The sequence below is a fragment of the Dermacentor albipictus genome, chromosome 3, assembly GCF_038994185.2.
Source record: "Dermacentor albipictus isolate Rhodes 1998 colony chromosome 3, USDA_Dalb.pri_finalv2, whole genome shotgun sequence".
NCBI classification, from domain to species: Eukaryota; Metazoa; Arthropoda; class Arachnida; order Ixodida; family Ixodidae; genus Dermacentor; species Dermacentor albipictus.
Window position 1 is genome coordinate 36,149,086 of NC_091823.1, and position 20,662 is coordinate 36,169,747.

The 20,662-nt window shown below is 49.5% G+C and overlaps 1 protein-coding gene across 2 annotated transcripts in view; it reads right to left on the minus strand.

Annotated features, from left to right (window-relative positions):
* Positions 1 to 1,024: 1,024 nt before the first annotated feature.
* LOC135902571 (Krueppel-like factor 3) overlaps positions 1,025 to 20,662 on the minus strand; it is a 178,237-nt gene continuing 158,599 nt past the window's right edge. For both annotated transcript variants that reach the window (XM_065432753.2, XM_065432746.2), the window contains exons 7-8: positions 6,744 to 6,927; positions 1,025 to 3,794 (exon numbers count right to left, since the gene is read on the minus strand). In XM_065432753.2, coding sequence (XP_065288825.2) covers positions 6,755 to 6,927 — 173 coding nt within the window. In that variant the 3' untranslated portion in view covers positions 1,025 to 3,794; positions 6,744 to 6,754. The remainder of the gene's footprint in view (positions 3,795 to 6,743; positions 6,928 to 20,662) is intronic.

Below are 20,662 nucleotides of genomic sequence, written 5' to 3' on the forward strand. Positions count from 1 at the left end.
TGGACATTGTGGAATTCCGCCATATTGTCGAAGTCGACATAGAAGCCTGCACTGGCTGAAGCGAATGGAGACATGCAAACGACGCCACGTTGTACTTGTGAAACATAGCAAGGTGCAGCACCTCTTGACACTATAGTTGAGGAAATGAAGGCGAATCGAATTAACAATTGACCTAGCTCGCAAAGCGATGTCCAATCTGCATTATGGTGGGGTCAAACGAGAGGTGTGGACAAGCGCACTTGGGCAATTTCTTTCATACCTTTGTCCTTCATCACCAATGGCTGACGAATAAACCACTTCAGAGTAAAAATTAGATTGCCTTTAAGCAACTTTATCAATTCCATGTAAAGAAAGAACTGAATCTGACCAGCTAGGTACCGTCTAGCATGACCGCCGCTTCGTAGCTTACAACGTTTACAAACTGCATCGCATATTTCAGCCCAACAGAAAAACTTCTCTGGAAAGGTTCCCTTCGGCCGCGAGAACGATGTTTATTTCGCATGGAAATGGGGAATGCAGCACTACCACGATTCGAGTTGGGAAGTCTACAAGAGACGCCAGCGGGAACTGTTTTCAACATAACTAGATCGTTCTTTGTTATGCGCTTTTAAGTCATTAGGCAGACGCCTCACAATAAATCTACTCGACCGTGACCCCCCCTTCTCCGCCCCCCCCCCCCCCCTTTATTGAAGCCCCACACAAAGTTGGGTTCGAGTTAGTAGTATGCGATGATTTTCTTTCACGAGACAAAGCTTGCCATAAGCGATAGCCAGAATTCAAAAACCTCCTACCGAAACGCGGAGACATTCTCGTTTATTAGCCGCGTTCATTCCTTCAAGCCGTTTATGACATTTTGTTCCTGATCATTTCTAAGTTGCTTCCGTTCATCGGTTGTTGCCCTTTCTGTAATTTTCTTTTGCCACCGGCTTACGTAAAAGGGAGGTGCAAGTTAAAAAAGAGAAACAATCATCCGGACACCGTTCTCTGCTCGACCTTCGGCGCGTTCAGAATGGAATGTTGTGTATTATGGAGCTGTCATCACGAACAAGCATGCGGCTCAAATTGGATGAGAAATGTCGTGACTTTGCGAGACATGATGAGTGGCGAGAAAACGCTTTTGAAGAATGAATTTATAACGGCGGTCACCGACGCTAACACCACATGCTGCTGCTTCTCTCACGCGTATAGCTCGGCTCTGCAGGCACCTGACGACGCGACTGAACTTTTCGTTAGACTTCAGACGGCAACCATCGATCACTGGATGTGCCCAAGGCAGCAAACGTCCAGGAGCCTAGTGGGTCTAGAAGCAACGGAGTAGGTCGGGTTCGAAAAATAAAGATGGCCCCTCCTCCCATTGCCAGATTCACTTTCTCGATCATACCACGTGCGAAAGTGGCATGATCCAGGCTACCTCCGCGACCACCTTGTGGAAGGTGGGAGACGTATGCACCGACGTGCCGCCAAAGCGCGCTCTCGCATCGCAGTGGCAAGTGGACTTAAACAAATTTCTACCAGTGCCCGTACGCGCGCCATACAATCCACGGGAGCCAAGTTGAGAGTCAATGTGCAGCTGTTGTCTTTGAAGATGCCACCATATCGTTCGCGCCGGCACTGCGTGTCGGTAGGCATCACCTCAGAGATGCCTAGCGCGCGCTGAGGATTTCGGAGGCCACGGGGCAGGTTTCGAGGTGTCTAGTGTGTCAGCTGGTCCCGGTGCTACTACTATAGGGTTCGGCACGCGAGACGCCTTCGTACGATTTTGTGGTCGCGCAAGCAAGCTGGAAAAAGGAAGCCTGCACAACGTGAAACGATTTCCTATACGGTCTCAACAACTGCCCTTCAGCTGTCTTCAAATGGCATTAACAAGAACTTTAAGAACCATTTTTTTTTCTCTTTTTCCGCAGCACCTTCAATAGCCACAACAGCTTTCGGGTTCAAAGCAGCCACTCACATTGTCTCTAAAGTACAGATCAGACGTCCTAAATTAGCACGGCTACGGTCGTTTCGCGCGGTCACAGCAAAGTGGCGCTGTCGATACGGGATGCACGCCATTTTCCAAGCACAAAACAGCTATACAGCGAACAAGAAAAGGTCGCGGTCAGGTAACCGTCAGGTGGCCGCTTGCACCAAAAGCGAAAGGTGAGCATTTAACAGCTCGTCGCGAGCTTACAAAGGTCCAAGCTCTACCCAAAGGGGAACAATGGGGAATGCGTAGGCAAGCGAGTTTCGTCGCTGTACTAACTCGCAAGCCAGGCCCCTGCGCCAGCCACTGGTTCCTCGGCGACCCCAGTTTGAACAGTTTGAACAGAGAGAGGGCTACAGCAGGCTGCGTTAGTCGAATACTGGCGGACATTAACGTCAAGCTGAAGCCTGCGCAACGGACGTGGCGAGTACAGCAAGCACGGAAGGCTGCGCCTTGATTGGACGGACGCTTGCTTGCGGGACCGGGTGAACCGCAGGGCCGCAGAGGATGCATCACAGAGACTAAGTACTGCCGCTACTATAAGCGAGCACGAGGCTTTGATTGCGCATTCGGTCGCCTTCAACGCAGCTCGCCGGCGTAGGGCGGCTTTCTTCCACACGGCAGTGACACGAAGAACAAACGCGAACAGGCGCCGGCAACAAGAATATTCAACAGAAAATGACGGCGCTCACCACGGTGTCTTGCTGCACCCTTTTAAAGGTTGCAGCAAGACGGCGGTGCACTCTTTAAATGTTTTGTAACAATAGGAAGTTTTAGCACGCCGCAGCTCACCTAGGCCGCCTGTCAGCTTTGCACCTGCTAATTAAGCCACGTCGCAAACACACACGGCGTGGCTTAGCTAGCACGTGCGAAGCTGGCAGGTGGCCCAGACGGTAGCAGTAACAGTAGTGCAGCAGCAGCAGCGGCACGCTAAAGCACCCTGTAGTGTTTGAAGGGGAAACGGACGAGGGCCTAAAGACTCCGAGGAGCGCTATGCGGCCGCCGTCCCATATTTTCGTCGTACGCTGCAGCTCTGCTACCATCTCGCATTCCCCGTCGACGAGCACGAATCAAGGCCATATTTTAGCACACCGCAGCGGTACAGCCGTTCCACAAACAGTGGGCGCCTCCGCTTGGTCACAGCGCGAATGCAAACGGACAGGTACCAAAACGACGTTCGCGTCACTGCGAGCAAGGCCAGCCTTACAGAACCGCTCGATTTCACCACGCGGAATACCTCGGACAGCGTCACACACATCCACCCGACAAAGAACAAAGGGGAGCGAACGAAAACCGTGACTGTACGAAAAGAAGGCTGCGTGTCAGCACCGGGCGGTTTTGTCGAGCCGGCAACGCAGGCGTAAGAAGTGTATGTGTGTGTACATAAAAGTGTGTGTGTGTGAGTGTGTATGTGTGTGGTGCGCATGCATCGCTCGATGATGGCCGAGGCGGTTCACGCGCACAGCAGAGTTCAGTTGACGGGCACACACACACACGCGCACTGTCTGGGCACCGGGGCGTCCCTTTGAGCACACTGACCACAGGCGTGGGGGCATAAACATCCGTTAAAAAAAAGAAGTAGAGGTCCGTCAAACGTCCGCGGAGGCGGTCTCCGCCGCCCACTGAGGCCGCGCTCAACGGCGTCTTCTTCTTCTCTTTCTCCTATCATGTGTAATATACATATGCTTGTGTGTCTGGTGTGGACATATATATTAGGAACGGCTCTCTTCTCTCGGCTGCGGAGGTAGGGGGCGCTGCCGGCAGCAGCGGGTCGGGGCGCCAGGGAAGTTGAGCAAGTGGCGACAACGGCCTCCGCTGGAGCCGGCGAGTTCTGCGGCCAACAGAGAGAAAAAAAGAGAGAGGACGCTCGCGTTACACAGTGCACATAGTGGAAACATCAATAACGCCAATCTGCTCTACGAAGCGACTCGGGTCGTCTCGGCAGACGAGGCGAGCACGCGCCAAAAGAGGGCGTCACGCTACGCCTACGCCGTTCCTTTTAGCCGAGCCGATTGTGTAACGACGGACTCCATAACTCTGCCGAACGCACGTCCCCACCGTCCGTGTTTCGGTGCAAGCAGAGATTATGCGGTGGACGCCCGCGAGATCATAAGTAACGCAAGCGTCCCACAAGGTTCGTAAGTTGCTGCAGCCCGCTATGCTCGACTTCGGCGTCCAAAGGCGACGCCGTAGCATTCCGCTGACCTCCGAGTGACCAACAACAAGGGCGCTGTATATTTAAACATGAGGGGGGTTTCGCAATCGCAATGATTAAAGAGCTCTCCAGAAGGCAGGCCTATATAGAGAACTCGCAGGCGCACCTCTTTTTTTGCCCGAAATGAGAAAATAAGATATAAACAGGCAGAACGGCTATGACGCAAGCACGTACAGCAGTTAATTTACACTTTAAACAAAGTACACTGGCAACACCTTTAGCGAGAGCCCCAGAAATAACTTCATTTTCGATGGTGAACGGGAATTTAAACGTTTACTATACGGTTTGGCACAAGCAAATGGGGAGTGCTGCCCTTGTCACTTGTCTCGTTCACGTTTAACCTTCGCGCTCTGACCTAACGATTATGAACCACCAACTTGCCCAATTAACCACTCTGCAAAGTCTTACCGTAGCAAACTACGTAGTTCAGCGGGAAATATGAGCACTTTCCAGAAAGGAGTAAACAAGCTCGCCTACTGCTATGCACTACATATATGCCAGTGCTAACTATAGTCAATCAGTCACACTCGCCCTCTACGTAAGAACGAACCTTATTCACGCACGGCAAGAAGTTGGCCAACACTTGTCCCCAACTGCACGAAATACACGTGGCGCCCTGCCACAGTGGACGAACAACAAATGTTGCAATGGGAAACGTGTGGTCAACGAGCGCCGCTGTGGGGCTCTTTTCCTTCCCACGTACATGATCGATCTATATCATACTTCGATTTTAATCAATACTTCGATCAATATTTATTTATTTATTTATTTGATACATAAAGTTACCCGTTCAAGAGGAAGCTTTAGCTCGGGTGCTCCTATCTAAATACATGTAAAAGGAGAATTCATTTTTCTCGGCTACCACTGCACCAAATTTGACAAGGTTTGTTGCATTTTAAAGAAAAACTTAAAATCTAGTGACCATTGGTTTCGAATTTTCGATTTTGGTTGTCAAACTTTTATTAACAATTGGCAAAAATCGAAAATATTCAAAAAACGAAACTATAATGTTTACAACTCCGTAACTCAACAACTAAAAAATGATAATACCATTCTGTGAACTGCATCTAATAGTACATCTAAAGTGGACAAAATTGATATGTTACACATGAATATAAAAAAATTTAATAATAGGAAAATACAGCTTGTGCAGAACCTTTGTAAACAACGTAACGAATTCAAGTAAGATGTAAAATGACATATGGAATTTGTCCGCTTTCAATGATATAATGGATGCCGTTTACAGAGCCGCGATATCTGTTCTTGATGCGGAGGTATGAATTTGTAAACTTCGTGTTTCTATTTTTTTCAAACTTTCAATATTTGGGTAACAAAATTCAGGCCAAAATCGAAATTACGCTTCCAACAGTCATTAGAATTTAACTTTCTCTCTCAAATACAACAGATGTCATTGGAATCGGTCGAGGGGTTATCTCGGAAAAAAACACTTTCGCGTTTTACATGTATTTGACCAGGCCGCGTCGGATTTGGGCCCGAGCGAAAGCTTTCCCTCAAGCGGTACGAATAACATGAGGGCTTGAGTCCTACAGCTTGATGTGCTCGAAGTTAGTAGCTCGAATCAGGGCGTTACTTTATCATTGCAATTATAATTTGTTCCTTCTCAGTTGAAGTAGGCATCTTTAGGACAATCACAAATGCAGCGTTCACAGCTGGTCACCATATACGTACGAGTATATGTAGAGCATTGTGAAGGCATTTTAGCTGGCGACCATCCTCATCAGCGTTTGTGACCTCGCAGGACGCACCGCAAGTATATCAGGCAATCTTTTTCTTACTTTTTTTTTTTTGTCGGCGGAAACAGGCTATTGGATAGCGCTTGCGTCAGATATCGCAATTCCACCACATCAGCTGCAGGAATACAATAGTCTTCCCGCGGTATGGTATACGGCTCTACTTGCACCCACTATACTTACTCTATTACTTTCACGACAAACCATGCTGTGATAACAAGGTCGTGAAGCACCGAATGTTTCTTGCAACCTCTTTACTATATAGGAATCGGCCGTAGTAACGTGCACTGGTCGTTATATTTAGACAACGAGCGCCAAAGATGGCTACACCTCAACGCTTCTGTAAGATGGTTCTATATATAGATTAACTTATCGCCTTTTATCACGTAGTTTGATTTTACGTTTCGGCATTACTTAAGTTCTCTGCAGCGAGTTACTGTCTTTTTATTAGTGTCGTCCCGACAGATGGTGATCGTGACCAACAGACAGACAGAAGTGCGACAGACGGTCACGCTTTCTGTACTGTCTGCACACCCATTCCCTCACCCCGGCGCACCTCGCAATATACCTTGAATGACATTCATGCACGAGCTCACGCCTAGCCACGACGGGCTAATGGCCTATAGGCGGCAAACATCGTATTTTGAGCGTCGAGAAATAGCATTTACACTGACTGGTTGAACATCACAGCACAGCACTCATCGGCACTTTCAACCGCGCTGCTCATGCCACCACATCTCTCTCGCTCTCCCCACTAAGCTACAAAGCGCAGCACAACGGCCGGTCGTGTGCGCACACATCCGCGGAGGCTCACCTGATGGAGGGTCAGTGCCGCTTCATGTGCAGCGACAGGTGGTCGGAGCGCGAGAAGGAGCGCTGGCACAGCTGGCACTTGAACGGCTTCTGGCCCGTGTGCTTGCGGAAGTGGCGCGTCAGCTCGTCCGACCGCGCGAACTTCCACGTGCAGCCCTCCCACGTGCACGTGTACGGCTTCTCGCCTGCAATAAGGGCGGCAAGAGAACGCTCGTCAACATCCGTACGCGTGAAAGAAAAAGTTGCAGCTACAGGGACGACTGAAGTATTAAAGCGCCAAACAGACGACACAAGAAGAGACACGTGTCGTCTGTTTGGCGCTTTAGTACTTCAGTAACATGCACCAACAACACACAGTTCTGCTTGAATACAGGGACGACGTTGCGATGGCACGCGCGCTCCTGCGCCGTAGGTGTGTCCCTTAAAGGGACGGACAACCACTGAGATCACGAATCGAGATAACCCCGTTGATGGAATGATTTCCTATCGTAGTGGTTAAAACAAGCCATGTTTCTTTTTTCTCATTAAACGTGGATTTATAGTTTTAATTCATCGCTAGGTCAAAATGTAGGTTTTTAACCACAGTTACACTCACTCCTGTGAAAGCAGAACGATGGGCGGCTTTCACAATTTGGGAGGCGGGCTATCGACGTCGCTCACACTTCTCAGCGGTGCTGGAGGAGGGACTCTTACTTTTTTTAGAGGCAGCTCAGATCGGAAAATTCTGCTTACGAAACACTCAAGCGCTTTTGGAAGTAACCGCTGCAGACGTGAGCACTACCGAGGGGGAGCTTTGCGCTGCGCCATAAAAAACGAAGTCCTTAAAAATAGGTTGTCCGTCCCTTTAAGGTTTGCTAAAAAAAATCACTAAAGGGAACTCTGACGCTGCGGTGGTTCAGGTACCAAGGGAATGATGGGTGCTACGTGGATTGTCCAATCTTCATGCTTGTGGCTTAGGACGTTTTCTTGTATGCAACGTCGTTTATTACGATTTGTTTTCTAAATTTCCAAGCAATTTTACAAGCGCACGAAGGCAATAAGTTTCTGTCCACACGCGTAATAACAGCGATTTCCAGCATCTATAATGCTTTTTGTTGAAAATTATCAATTTGCAAAGTAAAAAAAAGCCGTTCGAAGCCAGAGGGACGAGGGTTAGGCAAATACATGTGCCACACGTCGTACTTGCAGCTTCCCGTAGACACTATAGCGTCAGGGTTCTTAGCTTCTAGTTTTGTTGGAAACACTATCGTGTGTGTCCTCCCCCCCTCCCCCTATGCGTAAGAGTGGTGCGCCTTCTCCGAGTCCCACCAGCGATCAAGCGCCGCGCGTTATGGAGGGCCCAGATGCTGAGCAACCACAATTGTGCGCAAGATCCGTATACGTCGCAACACCGCCCTAACCCCCCTCCTCCTCCATATCCCCCTGCCGCGCACATCGAGGGAATTGGCTCAGCTCCATGTTTCTCTCTTCTTTTTTTTTTCTTCCTGCAGAAAGTTTTCAATGCTACTGCTTCACAACAAAAATGAGGGACGATGACAGACGAATTAAAAAAAAAAAGCAATTGTTAGCGCATATAAGCAATGTATGAAGGGTATTAGAGGACGCACTGCAAGTGGCAGGACGATGGGGGAGAAAGAAAAAAAAGAAAACGCGCGTGTACCATATGCACTGGGTGTACGTTAAAGAATCCCAAGTGGTCAAGATTAATCCGGAGTCGTCCACTACGGCGTGCCTCATTATCATGTGGTCGTTCCGGCACGTAAAATCCAAGCATCCAGCTCGTTCTGCTCGCTAGTTAGTATCTATGCAATGTTAGTAAATCCAGAGAAAGTAACGTAGCAGTAAACGCTACTGCTACGTTACTATTGTGTGACTCCTCAACCATTTACGTTGGGCAGCAATTGGTAACTGTAACCAATTGCATTTTTGATGAAGTAATCGTAGTTGTGTTCGGTTAAATTGTTTTTCTGTAAGCAGTACAAAAGCCTGATTATCACTGTGATCGCACTATCTGCTCAAGGCACGCATATTTTGTCTGCTATCGAAACTGTCGCTAACACGCCGGGGAATCGAGCCTTGCGTTTAGCAGCTGCTGGAAGCAGCAGCCTATGCCTCATTCGGCCACCAACCTCATGAAGGCGTCTGCGTGCACTTCAACGCAGCTCCGAGATGCCGAGCGCCAGGATAATAGTTCTCAGAAGTCCAAAAAGCCATGTGCAGCCCCCCCCCCCTCCCCGCCGAGCACGCGCGCGCGCGCACACACACACACACACACACACACACACACACTTTATTTATTCATTAAGTGTTTCTGCGTCCTTCGATGTAGTGGCGTCGTCTGATGGGTTCCCGCGCACGCGCATCTCTGGTGCACGCCACCTAGGACACGTGCGTGTGGCGACCACGCACGGTGTTAAGAAGCGGTTTCGCATTGCGCTCGTGCAATGAGATGAGGCGCCCCGGGGTGTGACCGCGTCGCAGCAAACGCCCGGGGCCGGTGCGCACCATCTCCGTCACGAGCACGCACGACGGCGTCCTGCCGGTGCCAACGGCGGCGAGCAAGCACCCAGCCGCCGACAGGGCGCGGGAAGGGTGCGAGGTGCACCACTGCCGCCTCCGGGCAGTGCCATGGGGCACGGCCGATTACGAAGACGCGCGGGGCCGCTCAGCGCGAGCCGAAGAACGGCTCGCGCGTGCGTGCGTGCGTGCGGTTGCGTTTCGCGCCCATCGAAAAATAAAGGGCCGGCGAGGGGAAACGCCAGCGGCGGCGGCTCGGATGCGCAGTGCATGGATCGCCGTCCTTGGTGCGCGCGGAAGCCTGCGGCGACCCACATCTGCGCGAGCAAACGAGCAGCGATGAGCGCTTTCCTCGTTTCCGAAAGCAGTCTCTTCTCTCTCTCTCTCTCCCTCCCCCGCCCTCTGCAACCACAACCCCCCCGCGCGAGCGCAGGAGTCTCGGCCAGCGCCAAGCCTCGCACACACACACGAGATTGGCGGCGGCCGGCTATCGAGCGCCCCGGGGTCGGCGCGGCATCGCACCGAGCCGGGACCGCTGCAGTCGTGTGTTTCGTGCGCGCCGATTCTATTTCGGTGCGCGGTGTATTCGATTTGCGAAACACGCCGACGCGCCACGAGAACGCCGCCGCTGCTGCGCCGCGCTCGGCCAGCGTCCCATTTAGCCGGCTGACCACGCGAGGTCAGCACGACGGGCCCCCTCCGAGGCTGGCTGGCCCCGTGCGCGCGTGGTGCGCACGCCGCGCCTGCACTTCCGGACGCCCGACCTGCGCCCTCCCAGCCCGCTTTTATTCCATCCACCCCAATCTCGAGCAGCACGCGCACCCTCGGTATACTGACCGCAAGCGCAGATCGCCGACGCCGCATTAGCGGTTTTCGTGCCGTTTTTAGAGGGCCGCGCGTATATGTATACTCCTCGGTTGCACTCTGCATCTGGAGCGATTGCAGATTCATTCCTCTGATTACGGAGTCGTCCTTCTTTTTTTTCCGGGCTGCCCGGTTGCTTCTTCCCTCCCCACACCGCCCTCACGAGTGTGCAGGTAAAGCACGGGGCACGAGTTCGTGCCCCGCCCCGCTTTCCGCTTTTCTCCGCAGGCCGGCTTTAATGACGACAACGAACTGCAACAACGAAGCCTGGAGAACGAATTGCCTGGGAGCCGGATGAATGCGTAATGTGGATGAAAAATGCAACGCGCGTCGAAGCCAGTTCCTGTCTCGGTGCGCGATGCGGGTCCAGGAAAGAAATTTTGGGCCAGTGATTATACGACGGAGGATTCGCCACTGTTTCCCGTACTTTATTTTTTTTAATGTTAACCCGCGTTCTTCAATACAGTCGGTGGCACGACGCACATGATCGAAGTCCATGCGCCCATGCAGGGCACGACCGCGACAGACGACTTCCGACGCTCGCAATTGCATCGGTTTTGTTTGTTGCAAGCGGAGATGCGTTCGTTCTGGCGGTGTATACGACATAGTTCGCGTCGCCACCAGTCCTCGGTGCCGTAGGGTAGAATCATGATATGCTGAGGAAATCACGCTTCCAGCGACAGTCGTTGCTTCAAGCCACAAGCATGATAGGTTGTACGCCATTCGTGACAAGATGTCACACGACACAAGCATCGACAAGCTGTGCAAACTCTACCGTATACACGCTTCTCGCACGTATGACGATTAGCAAGTATGAAGGTTGGGAAGCAATTAAAATGTATATGCTCCAGACATAGCGTCACCGAGATGAATTGTCGACGCTTGTCTCGTGTGACTGCTTGTGACAAATTGTGTACAACTTGTCATACTTGTCACTTGAAGCAACGGCCGTCGCCGGAAGCGTGAAGTCACGACAAGAGAGAGCAAGGTTTGCAGACGTCGTGCAGCGGTGATAAGGACGAATTTAGCGCGCAAGGAACTGGTCACGCATTTTTGTCACATTCATGCGAGATACTGGACTGATACGTCGACATATTTGGCTCGGGAAGAGACGCTCAGGCGGAGCCGTCACTGAGGCCACGTCTGCGCCAGACTAATCCCTGCCTGTAAGCAATACAAACTGCGAATGTTGATTCGGCCTCTACGTGGTCACTCGAAGGATAGCGCCGTGCCGTTGCCACGCGGGTATAGACGAACGCAGTGTATATACACGAGCAACGCCAGCATTCACGGAGCTTTCTCGTTCGTATGCCGTTTGACATTGGCTGGTCGCCTTCGATAATGAAGTGTCCGACATCATGCTTGGCTGCCACCCGCAGTTACCGAACAGTTTCGTAGCGCAAGACATTTTTCTTTCTGGGTAAGAGCCAACAACGGGTGTGACGAGCAAGTAAATAGATCGTCAATGACACCTCGAATCGTATTTACGTATATGTGCTCGTCAAAGATTGAGTATAGAAGTTGGGTCCCGCGCTTACTTTCGCAGCTGCTAAATTACCTTTCCGAAACGTTGCCCGATTCCCCATTTCTAAACACTCCCCGTATACAAAGAAGGTACGCGTACGCATTAACAAAATAGTTCTTGCGCTAAGAGCAAATGCCAGCCAATCATGACGATCGACGCATCAGCGAAGCCGGTCGACCAATGGCGAATAGCACTTAATAACTGAAAAGCTTTGCGCGCTGTGCCCAAGAAGAATCGGAACAGAAACGCATCGTTGTAAAAACGCGTCCTGTGGAGCACACGCGCTTGAACGCAAACGCTTTTCGCAGGCGTCAAAAGCGAGACCCTGCTTTAGCATACGCGCCACCACAGTTTACAAATGGGCTGCACGAAAAGTCGGGCGCACGCACGACACCACTGACAGCAACGCGCCGATCATCATTTGCATTTCCAGTAGTTTGCCCTATACGCAACGTCGAGGCGCGGAGGCTATCAGATGCCCCGCGCCGGGAGCTCCGTGAACTCGGCGGACGGCCTTCGCCTCGCTCCTTCTAACAAGTCGTCGAAACCAGCTGCATGCAGACCGAGGAAAAGCACCGCAGCACACTGGGGCATCATCAACTGCAGCAGTAGGGTCAGCGGCGGCGCAGGGGTAACGGTCCATAGCTAACCGAAGCCACGGTTCTCGCTGCATTACATACAGTCGATCATTTTGTCTTCTATACCATTATCGTTCGCCCGTCCTCGTATATCGTATAACGTCGGAAGAAAGCGATGTTCTACCGTGGGAGTGTACAACGTAGGACAGGAACGGAGGTTCGGCCATCTTCGTGTGACGTGCAAAATCGCAGGGACGGACGGGAAGGACGCTTGCCTTTCGCCTTCCTTATGCGTCTCCGTGGTTCAGCGTTATAAACACATATACATATATAAAACACTCAGTGACCTTCCACTCTGTGAAGGATGACTAGCGAAGCTGTGCATGTGGGCGCCTTAGGGCCCGTACATGGTCGCTCCGCACGTCCGTTCCGCCCCCGTCCGGTCGCGTGCGGATAGCTCTCTACTGGCGAGCGAAGAGCGGACGCAAGTTTCCCGTCCGGCCGCCTGCTCGTCTCTCATTGGCTGGTTCGAGGCGGATAGTTCGGCTGTCGTCACAGCAAACATGGCGCGTGCTCGAAGCGAAGTGAAGCGGGGACGCAAGGCCTAGGCTACAGCCGAGTCAGAAGCAGTCTATTTTTTTCTCCTTTTTGTGATTTTTACCAGAGATATGTGGCACCCACGGAGATAGTCATCGGAAGAAGCAAGCCGGTGTACGCTTCCAGACCTCATCAGTGCGTGCGATCGCCAACAGAAACAGACGGAGCGCAGGAAGTGTGTGTTGTGTTTACGAGAGCGTCGGAAGAAATATTTCAAGCCGTCGACTTCGTGATTTCTTGTGCCATGCTTCGCGTGTGCGTCGCAGACGAGAACTCCATCACATACACGTGCATTCTGAGCAGCACACACGTCCAAGTCGTGGCGAAATAAGTAGCGTCCGATTTGCGCACCCAGCGTACACGTTTGGTTTCTGCTCTGTGTATGCCGATCGTTGCCGCGGTGTGGTGAACGCCAGCCCTTCGCAACTTACCAAAAGTAACGATACGATCAGTAGCGATAAGTTTTTATCGCCTAGTTATCGCTGCCATTCTGCGTGTGCTGTACTGCGTATGAGCCGTTTTGCCGGCTGCGATGCGCCGTGGTGACCGCGACGTTCGACCTGTGCTCTTGCCGTTATGAAGTGCGTTTGCGAGCTACAAATCGTGCTATATGTGCGATGTGTTGCAGCGTTACTGAGTGTAGAAGTGGTCGTACTACGCGATGTTCGTGTGCTCAGAAGTGAGCTGAGCATAAGTGTTGCCGATTGCGTTTTCTTATGTAGTAGCCCGATAGAGAAGCCCTATCACACCGGCCTTTTCTGCTTCGTACATCTATCGTTTGTTTCAAAAGTTGTTACTGCACGGTTAAAGATGCTTCTATCGGTGGGGGGAAATTAGGGAACAACATTATAATTGCATACGTCAAGACGTTCAGCGCTGTCGTGAAATGTGGACGCGCCTGAGAGCACTAATGTCATGAATGCAATTAAAATTTCCCGAGACAGTATTAAGAGAACGGTTAAAAAAGAAAACATATGAGAAGGTAAGCACAGCAGCTTGTGAACCCGCTCCTATAATACCTCGACCCGCGTCTGTTTGTAAATGTATGTTTTCTTGCGTTTGTCAATTTTTTTTCTATGTCCCAGATTTCTTTACGTTGGAGTTCTTCTTAGTTCTCGCATTTGTGTGTGAATACGTGCCTGTTTCCATGCGTGCTTGCGCTTACCATTATTTCTGTCCTTTTATATTATATTAGCATTTGCTTTTGCTAGTTTTCTTTCAGGAAAGTCATTAGACAATTTCATAAACCAATCTCATTCAAAGCACTAACTCATGTACACGGCAGGGCAGGCCTCTTCCATCTCATTAAAGCCTTTCTCACTGGTCTACCTCGTCTTCTCATTCTGCCTACTCGCTGTGTTTTCTGTCCTTGCTTCTTGTGTTGTTGCTGCAGTGTGATTAACCAACTTGCTCAAAACAGATTTTCATCGCCTATGAAAACAGAAAGGTTTAGAGATAGATTTTCTTAAAAGCGTCATGGGGGTTGCACAGTAACTTAGCCTCTTACCTCAGTTCATGTTTATGCATCAGTGCATGTGGCAGCTCGCCAGAAGTGCACATGAAAGGGTGCCATATTGTGAAACTACACCTTGCTATGCTGTTGCATTTTTCATGCAATCAGTCTTAGTAAACGGATGGTTTCGCTGCCCATCACATATGATGGGAAAAAAGTTCAACACGAATAACATTGTGCAGTGGGGTGTCATTTCCTGTCTGATGCTTTTGTCGTTGCAAAGACATTTTTCAGTAAATGGAGCCCAGCAAAGCAGTGCACTGATAGCTTTTGCAACTTTCACCATTTATTACTTCACAAATGTCATTGTTTGAACCTGGCCGTCGATCACTATGCCGATGGCTTGTGAATTAAATAATTGCCTCAATAAAACACATTCAACTTCACTCAGAATTTTTTAGTACAAACAATGCTAGCAAAGCTATTCAGGGTGAATAATTGTGCTTACATTGGTGTTACTTGCCGTGAGATAAACAAATACAACAATGGCTGCGACATGACTGTGATTTGACGTGCAGACTGCTAATGGTGCATTTCAAGTGTGCCCTCGACTACTGCTATTAATAGTTGCCCGACTGAGTATTTTGGGCCTAACTAAGCTAATGATGTTTGATAATTGTTCTCCAATTCGCATTACTTGCCTGGGCCAGGTAACCAAAATAAACAATGCCACCACATGAATGTGTGTTTGCATGCAAGCTGCCAACAGTGGCTGTCATTTTCGCATTGAGTGCTGCCGTTTCACCAACAGTGGCGACGACTTGACTGCGCTTTGACGTGCAGACTGCTAATGGTGCCTTTCAAGCGTGCCCTCGACTACTGCTATGAATAGTTACCCGACTGAGTATTTTGGGCCTCACTAAGCTAATGATGTTTGATAATTGTTCTCCTATTCGCATTACTTGCCTGGGCCAGGTAACCAAAATAAACAATGCCACCACATGAATGTGTGTTTGCATGCAAGCTGCCAACAGTGGCTGTCATTTTCACATTGAGTGCTGCCGTTTCACCAACAGTGGCGACGACTTGACTGCGCTTTGACGTGCAGACTGCTAATGGTGCCTTTCAAGCGTGCCCTCGACTACTGCTATGAATAGTTACCCGACTGAGTATTTTGGGCCTCACTAAGCTAATGATGTTTGATAATTGTTCTCCTATTCGCATTACTTGCCTGGGCCAGGTAACCAAAATAAACAATGCCACCACATGAATGTGTGTTTGCATGCAAGCTGCCACAGTGGCTGTCATTTTCGCATTGAGTGCTGCCGTTTCACCAACAGTGGCAACGACTTGACTGCGCTTTGACGTGCAGACTGCTAATGATGCCTTTCAAGCGTGCCCTCGACTACTGCTATTAATAGTTACCCGACTGAGTATTTTGGGCCTAACTAAGCTAATGATGTTTGATAATTGTTCTCCAATTCGCATTACTTGCCTGGGCCAGGTAACCAAAATAAACAATGCCACCACATGAATGTGTGTTTGCATGCAAGCTGCCAACAGTGGCTGTCATTTTCTCATTGAGTGCTGCCGTTTCACAAACAGTGGCGACGACTTGACTGCGCTTTGACGTGCAGACTGCTAATGGTGCCTTTCAAGCGTGCCCTCGACTACTGCTATGAATAGTTGCCCGACTGAGTATTTTGGGCCTAACTAAGCTAATGATGTTTGATAATTGTTCTCCTATTCGCATTACTTGCCTGGGCCAGGTAACCAAAATAAACAATGCCACCACATGAATGTGTGTTTGCATGCAAGCTGCCACAGTGGCTGTCATTTTCTCATTGAGTGCTGCCGTTTCACCAGCAGTGGCAACGACTTGACTGCGCTTTGACGTGCAGACTGCTAATGATGCCTTTCAAGCGTGCCCTCGACTACTGCTATTAATAGTTACCCGAATTAGTATTTTGGGCCTCACTAAGCTAATGATGTTTCATAATTGTTCTCTTATTCACATTACTTGCCTGGGCCAGGTAACCAAAATAAACAATGCCACCACATGAATGTGTGTTTGCATGCAAACTGCTAAAGTGACGGTCAATTTCGCGTTGACTACTGCTGTTTCACCTACAATGGCTATGACATAGCTGCGGTTTGAAGTGCAGTTGCTGAAGGTGCCTTTCAAGCATACCCCGATGACTGTTATTTCATGGTGTACTTGATGTACACAAACGTGTACAGCTATTATAAAAATTAAAATAGCATTACAACATTGGCTCATGTCATTTAGAACATACTCAAAAATTTTTAGAAGTGGAAACAAAGTTTCCACTGACCATATGCTCATCGGATACAAAGGCTCAACTCTTTGTATCCCAGCTGCAACACATGTTGCCATTAGGAAGAGCTGCACCACAACTTCTGTGCTGTAGTTGGACCCCACTGAAACACGTGTTACATCAGTGCTTTGATACAGCCACACAGATTGCACAACCTGAGGAGCAGTTACCCGCCGTGATTGCTTAGTGGTTGTGGTGTTGGGCTGCTAAGCATGTGGCTACGGGATCGACTGCCAGCCACAGCGGCTGCATGCAGAGGAAGATGATTTACGTATGTAACAGTTACTCATCCCTTGAAATGTGAATGACCCAAACCTTCGCGAGCATATCAGTCGCAACCATCCAGCAGCACAAGTGGGAACACTTGTGCTATCACAAACGAAAACAAGTAGAATAGTACCACCGTCTCAGCTGGTTTGTTGTGATTACCTTGCCTGCAAGTTTCTTATTGGATAGGCTTCCTACTTCCGACAAATAGCTTGTATACATATTTGACCTGCACCACAAAGAGCTGATGTGACAAAAATGTGTACACCGTAGTGTTATGTTGCTTTTCATGGTGTCTCAGTTTACTTAATACAGTTTTGAATTTACAGATTGCTTCACATGTTTATAGCTAAACACCACTGAAAACTACTTGCATTGTGACTGCGAGGTCACAACACGAGGATTCGTGTGGTATCCTTCCTGTTCATCGGTGTGTCCTTGCACTATAAATGTAAAATGTCACACCTGCAAACCTGAGCATCCACCCTTACATTTCAAACACTTTTTTGAATGCTCGGCAGTTATGCTTACAAGCACATTGTGACAGCAAATCTACACCACCTTAATTTAAGTGCGATGTAAAGGATTGTTTGTGCATATCCAAGCTGTTCTAGCGTGCCTGCAGGGATACAGCATTGTCCAGTGGCACCGTATAGTTCAGGCGTAACAGTGAACTAGTAAACAAAACGGCTGATAATACTAAGCTGACCCATATGTAGGAGCATTATTTTATCTAACCCACACGCAAAGTTGCTTTCAGTGTACTGAATAGCCGCAGCTTTGATTTACCAAGTTATATTACTGCACACACAGAGCGCTGAAACAAAGTCTGTACAATGGTGAGAAATGTGCCAAGGAATGAAAGATTACTTGTGATGTGTAGATTTGAATAGCAGATGTGAATGCATACCCAATTCACCAGTATGCATGTTTTCTTTTGGAACAATTTTACATTTGGCACAGAGGCTGAGCCACTGCGGCCTTGACTGCAAATTTCTGTGCTCTCGCAGTGCTAATGGGAGTATTGTTCATTTGGCTACCCAAATAGTGTATAGGTAATAGAGCACTACAATCTTTCAGTTTTACACAGAACACCTTGTGCATTATTCACAAAACTGAACCTAAGGAACTATTCGCTGGTTTGTTATGGTAATAAAAAAATGACAATGAATGTTTCCTCGCTTTTTGTGTGGCCCTGTCTTCTGCCCTACGCACCTTCATTTCATTGTCATGTGCATGTTAAAACAGCAACTAAGTAAGAAAGACAAACACAAAACTACTAACTACATCAACCTTTTCACACCACAAGAGGTCACTGAGCTCACTGCTAAGCTACACTTGATAATGTCGGTTTGCTCTCAAATAAATACAGGCACTAGCCAGCTGTTTATGTTATGCTATGCATTTTTCATTTTCCTAAAATATGGCTGTGCATGAGCTAGCAAGGTTGTCACTACATAAATACATAAACAACATGCAGCTCATGCCCAACTAACTCATATAACCTGATTAGAGCTTATTTTTTATAAGTAGAGTAATCAAAATAGAACACGCATGTATGATGCCGACAGTATCAAACAATCTCAAGTCGAACATCCTTGTTTGGTGCCATGGGTGAGAGAGGGAGCATGCCTGTCAAGGTACTGCTTAATTTTGTGTGCTTTGGTAATGTTTGTACATTGTTGAAATGTTAAATTAGGTATGTTAAGTAGTAAGCTGGCAACATATTGGGTAGCCAGGCTGGCAAGAAAGAATGCAATTGTTTGATTTCACTCAAAATAAGTTTTCCTATCAGCAATGTAAATTATATGGTTTCAAATAAGTACTCCCCTTGGAAACATATCTCATGAGTATGCATACATCTGCATAAGGTCACCGCGATACATACATATTGCTTTAAGCCAGTCATAATGAGTTGTAGATTCACTGCTTAACCTTCAATTCCTTGCTGCATGAAGTTAACCACTTGTGCATAACTTCTTTTTTTTTTGCACACGGTGAGAACTTCAGTCATCGCTGAGCAAATAATTTAAGGAAAAGGCATTCCATGAATCCAACTGCTTTAAGCACTCTCTTAAAATTGGCAGAGTGAAAAAAAAAAAGCACGAGCAAGCGTGTCAGCAAGCTGTACTCGGAGTCTCACACGCGTGCTCAGTGGTAAAAAGGTGCGTCTTGGCGACCTACGCAAATGCATTCCGCGACAGATGTGCGTGTGTTCCGTATTCTTGCTAGCTGTCACTAGCACTACAGAAACCGCGCCACCGCGCTTCCGGCGACACTATCAGTTTCGCGTGACGTAGAACGCATCACGTTGGATAATTAGAGAGGTTTTGTTCAACCAGCCAAGGCAGCGTGCACTGAAAGTAATCACCCGAGAATACGTCGCGTGCTGCGACGTGATGCGATTGCAATACATCTGTAAAAGGTGGCGCAGATAAGACGACTGTGCAATGTTTCGAAGAAGGATGACGGTGCCAATGCAACACATACGGCTGAAGAAGAGAATGTGGCAGCCTAGAGTCGCATTTTCACCGGAACGCAGAAACTTGAAATCAGATCTGCAAAAATATGCCAGTGTCGTCTGCTGTCAAAGGTCGTTGCCAACCTTGAACACCTTTGCTCCGTATGCCAGTGTCGTCTGCTGTCAAAGGTCGTTGCCAACCTTGAACACCTTTGCTCCGCCGAACGGTTGCCAGCTGTCAACAGGCCGCGTCGCCCAATAGGAGTGCGCGTGCGTTCCGGTCGTGCGGATTGAGCGTGCATCGAATTTTGCGACACCTTCCGCCTTTCGGGCTTCCGCACGCGGCCGGGCGAGGGCGGAACGGACGGGCGGAGCGACCATGTACGGGCCCTTAATGGCGAACTGCACCTCCGCCGCGGGCCGGCCCGGCATTGCACGTTCTTCAGGATAAGCTCACGTTTACCGCCTGCTCCACTTCCGCCGCGGGTCGGCCCGGTATTACACTATCGTCGGGATCGGTCCCCGTATGGGGAGTGTTTACCGCTTGCTTCTCCTCCGCCAAGGGTCGGCCCGGCATTGCAATATCTTCAGGATCAGCCCACGTATGGGGAGTGTTGACCGCTTGCTTAATCTCCACCACGGGTCGGCTCGGCATTGCTATATCTTCGGGATTTTTTTCTACACGCGGACACGGTAGTGGGGAAAGTAGGCCTGAACAGCTTCGCTGTGGAAAAAAAAAAGAAGTGAGACGGAACAATTTTCTGACGAAAAATGACACGGCGAATGAGGAGCATATGCGTTTGTCAAACAGCACCGTCTGCACGCACACCCGACCGAGAACTTTCAAAGCAATGTCAGTCTGTTTGCAGTATACCCAGGCAGAAAAACAGCGGCTGGGCGCGGCTCGTTCAGACGAAGTGAAGGAAGAAGAATGCCGCTTGACGTCGGCGACGACAACGAAGGGCTCGCGTGGCGCGCGCGCGCGCGCGATGCTGCAAGTTGCACCGAGGTCCGGCACGCCCGGTATACATCGCAGGTCGGCCCCTGCATGCTCGGCGTTGCCCGCCGGCCACGCCGAGAAGCGACGACGATCTGTCGTAGCTCAACGTGCGTTCTCGCGCTGAGGGCGACGGTCGCTCTGTCGCGTTCTCGGCTGGGCGTTTTCGAGAGGAGAAGCGGCCCAGCCGGCTCATTCGGGAGGCCCGGCCCAGCGCCGGCGCTCCGAAAGACAGTTGGGACTGTCCGCTCCTACCCAGCTCGTACCGGCATGCTCTCCGCTCCACTGATAATATCGTGCAGTGCAGCGGCAGCTACAGAGG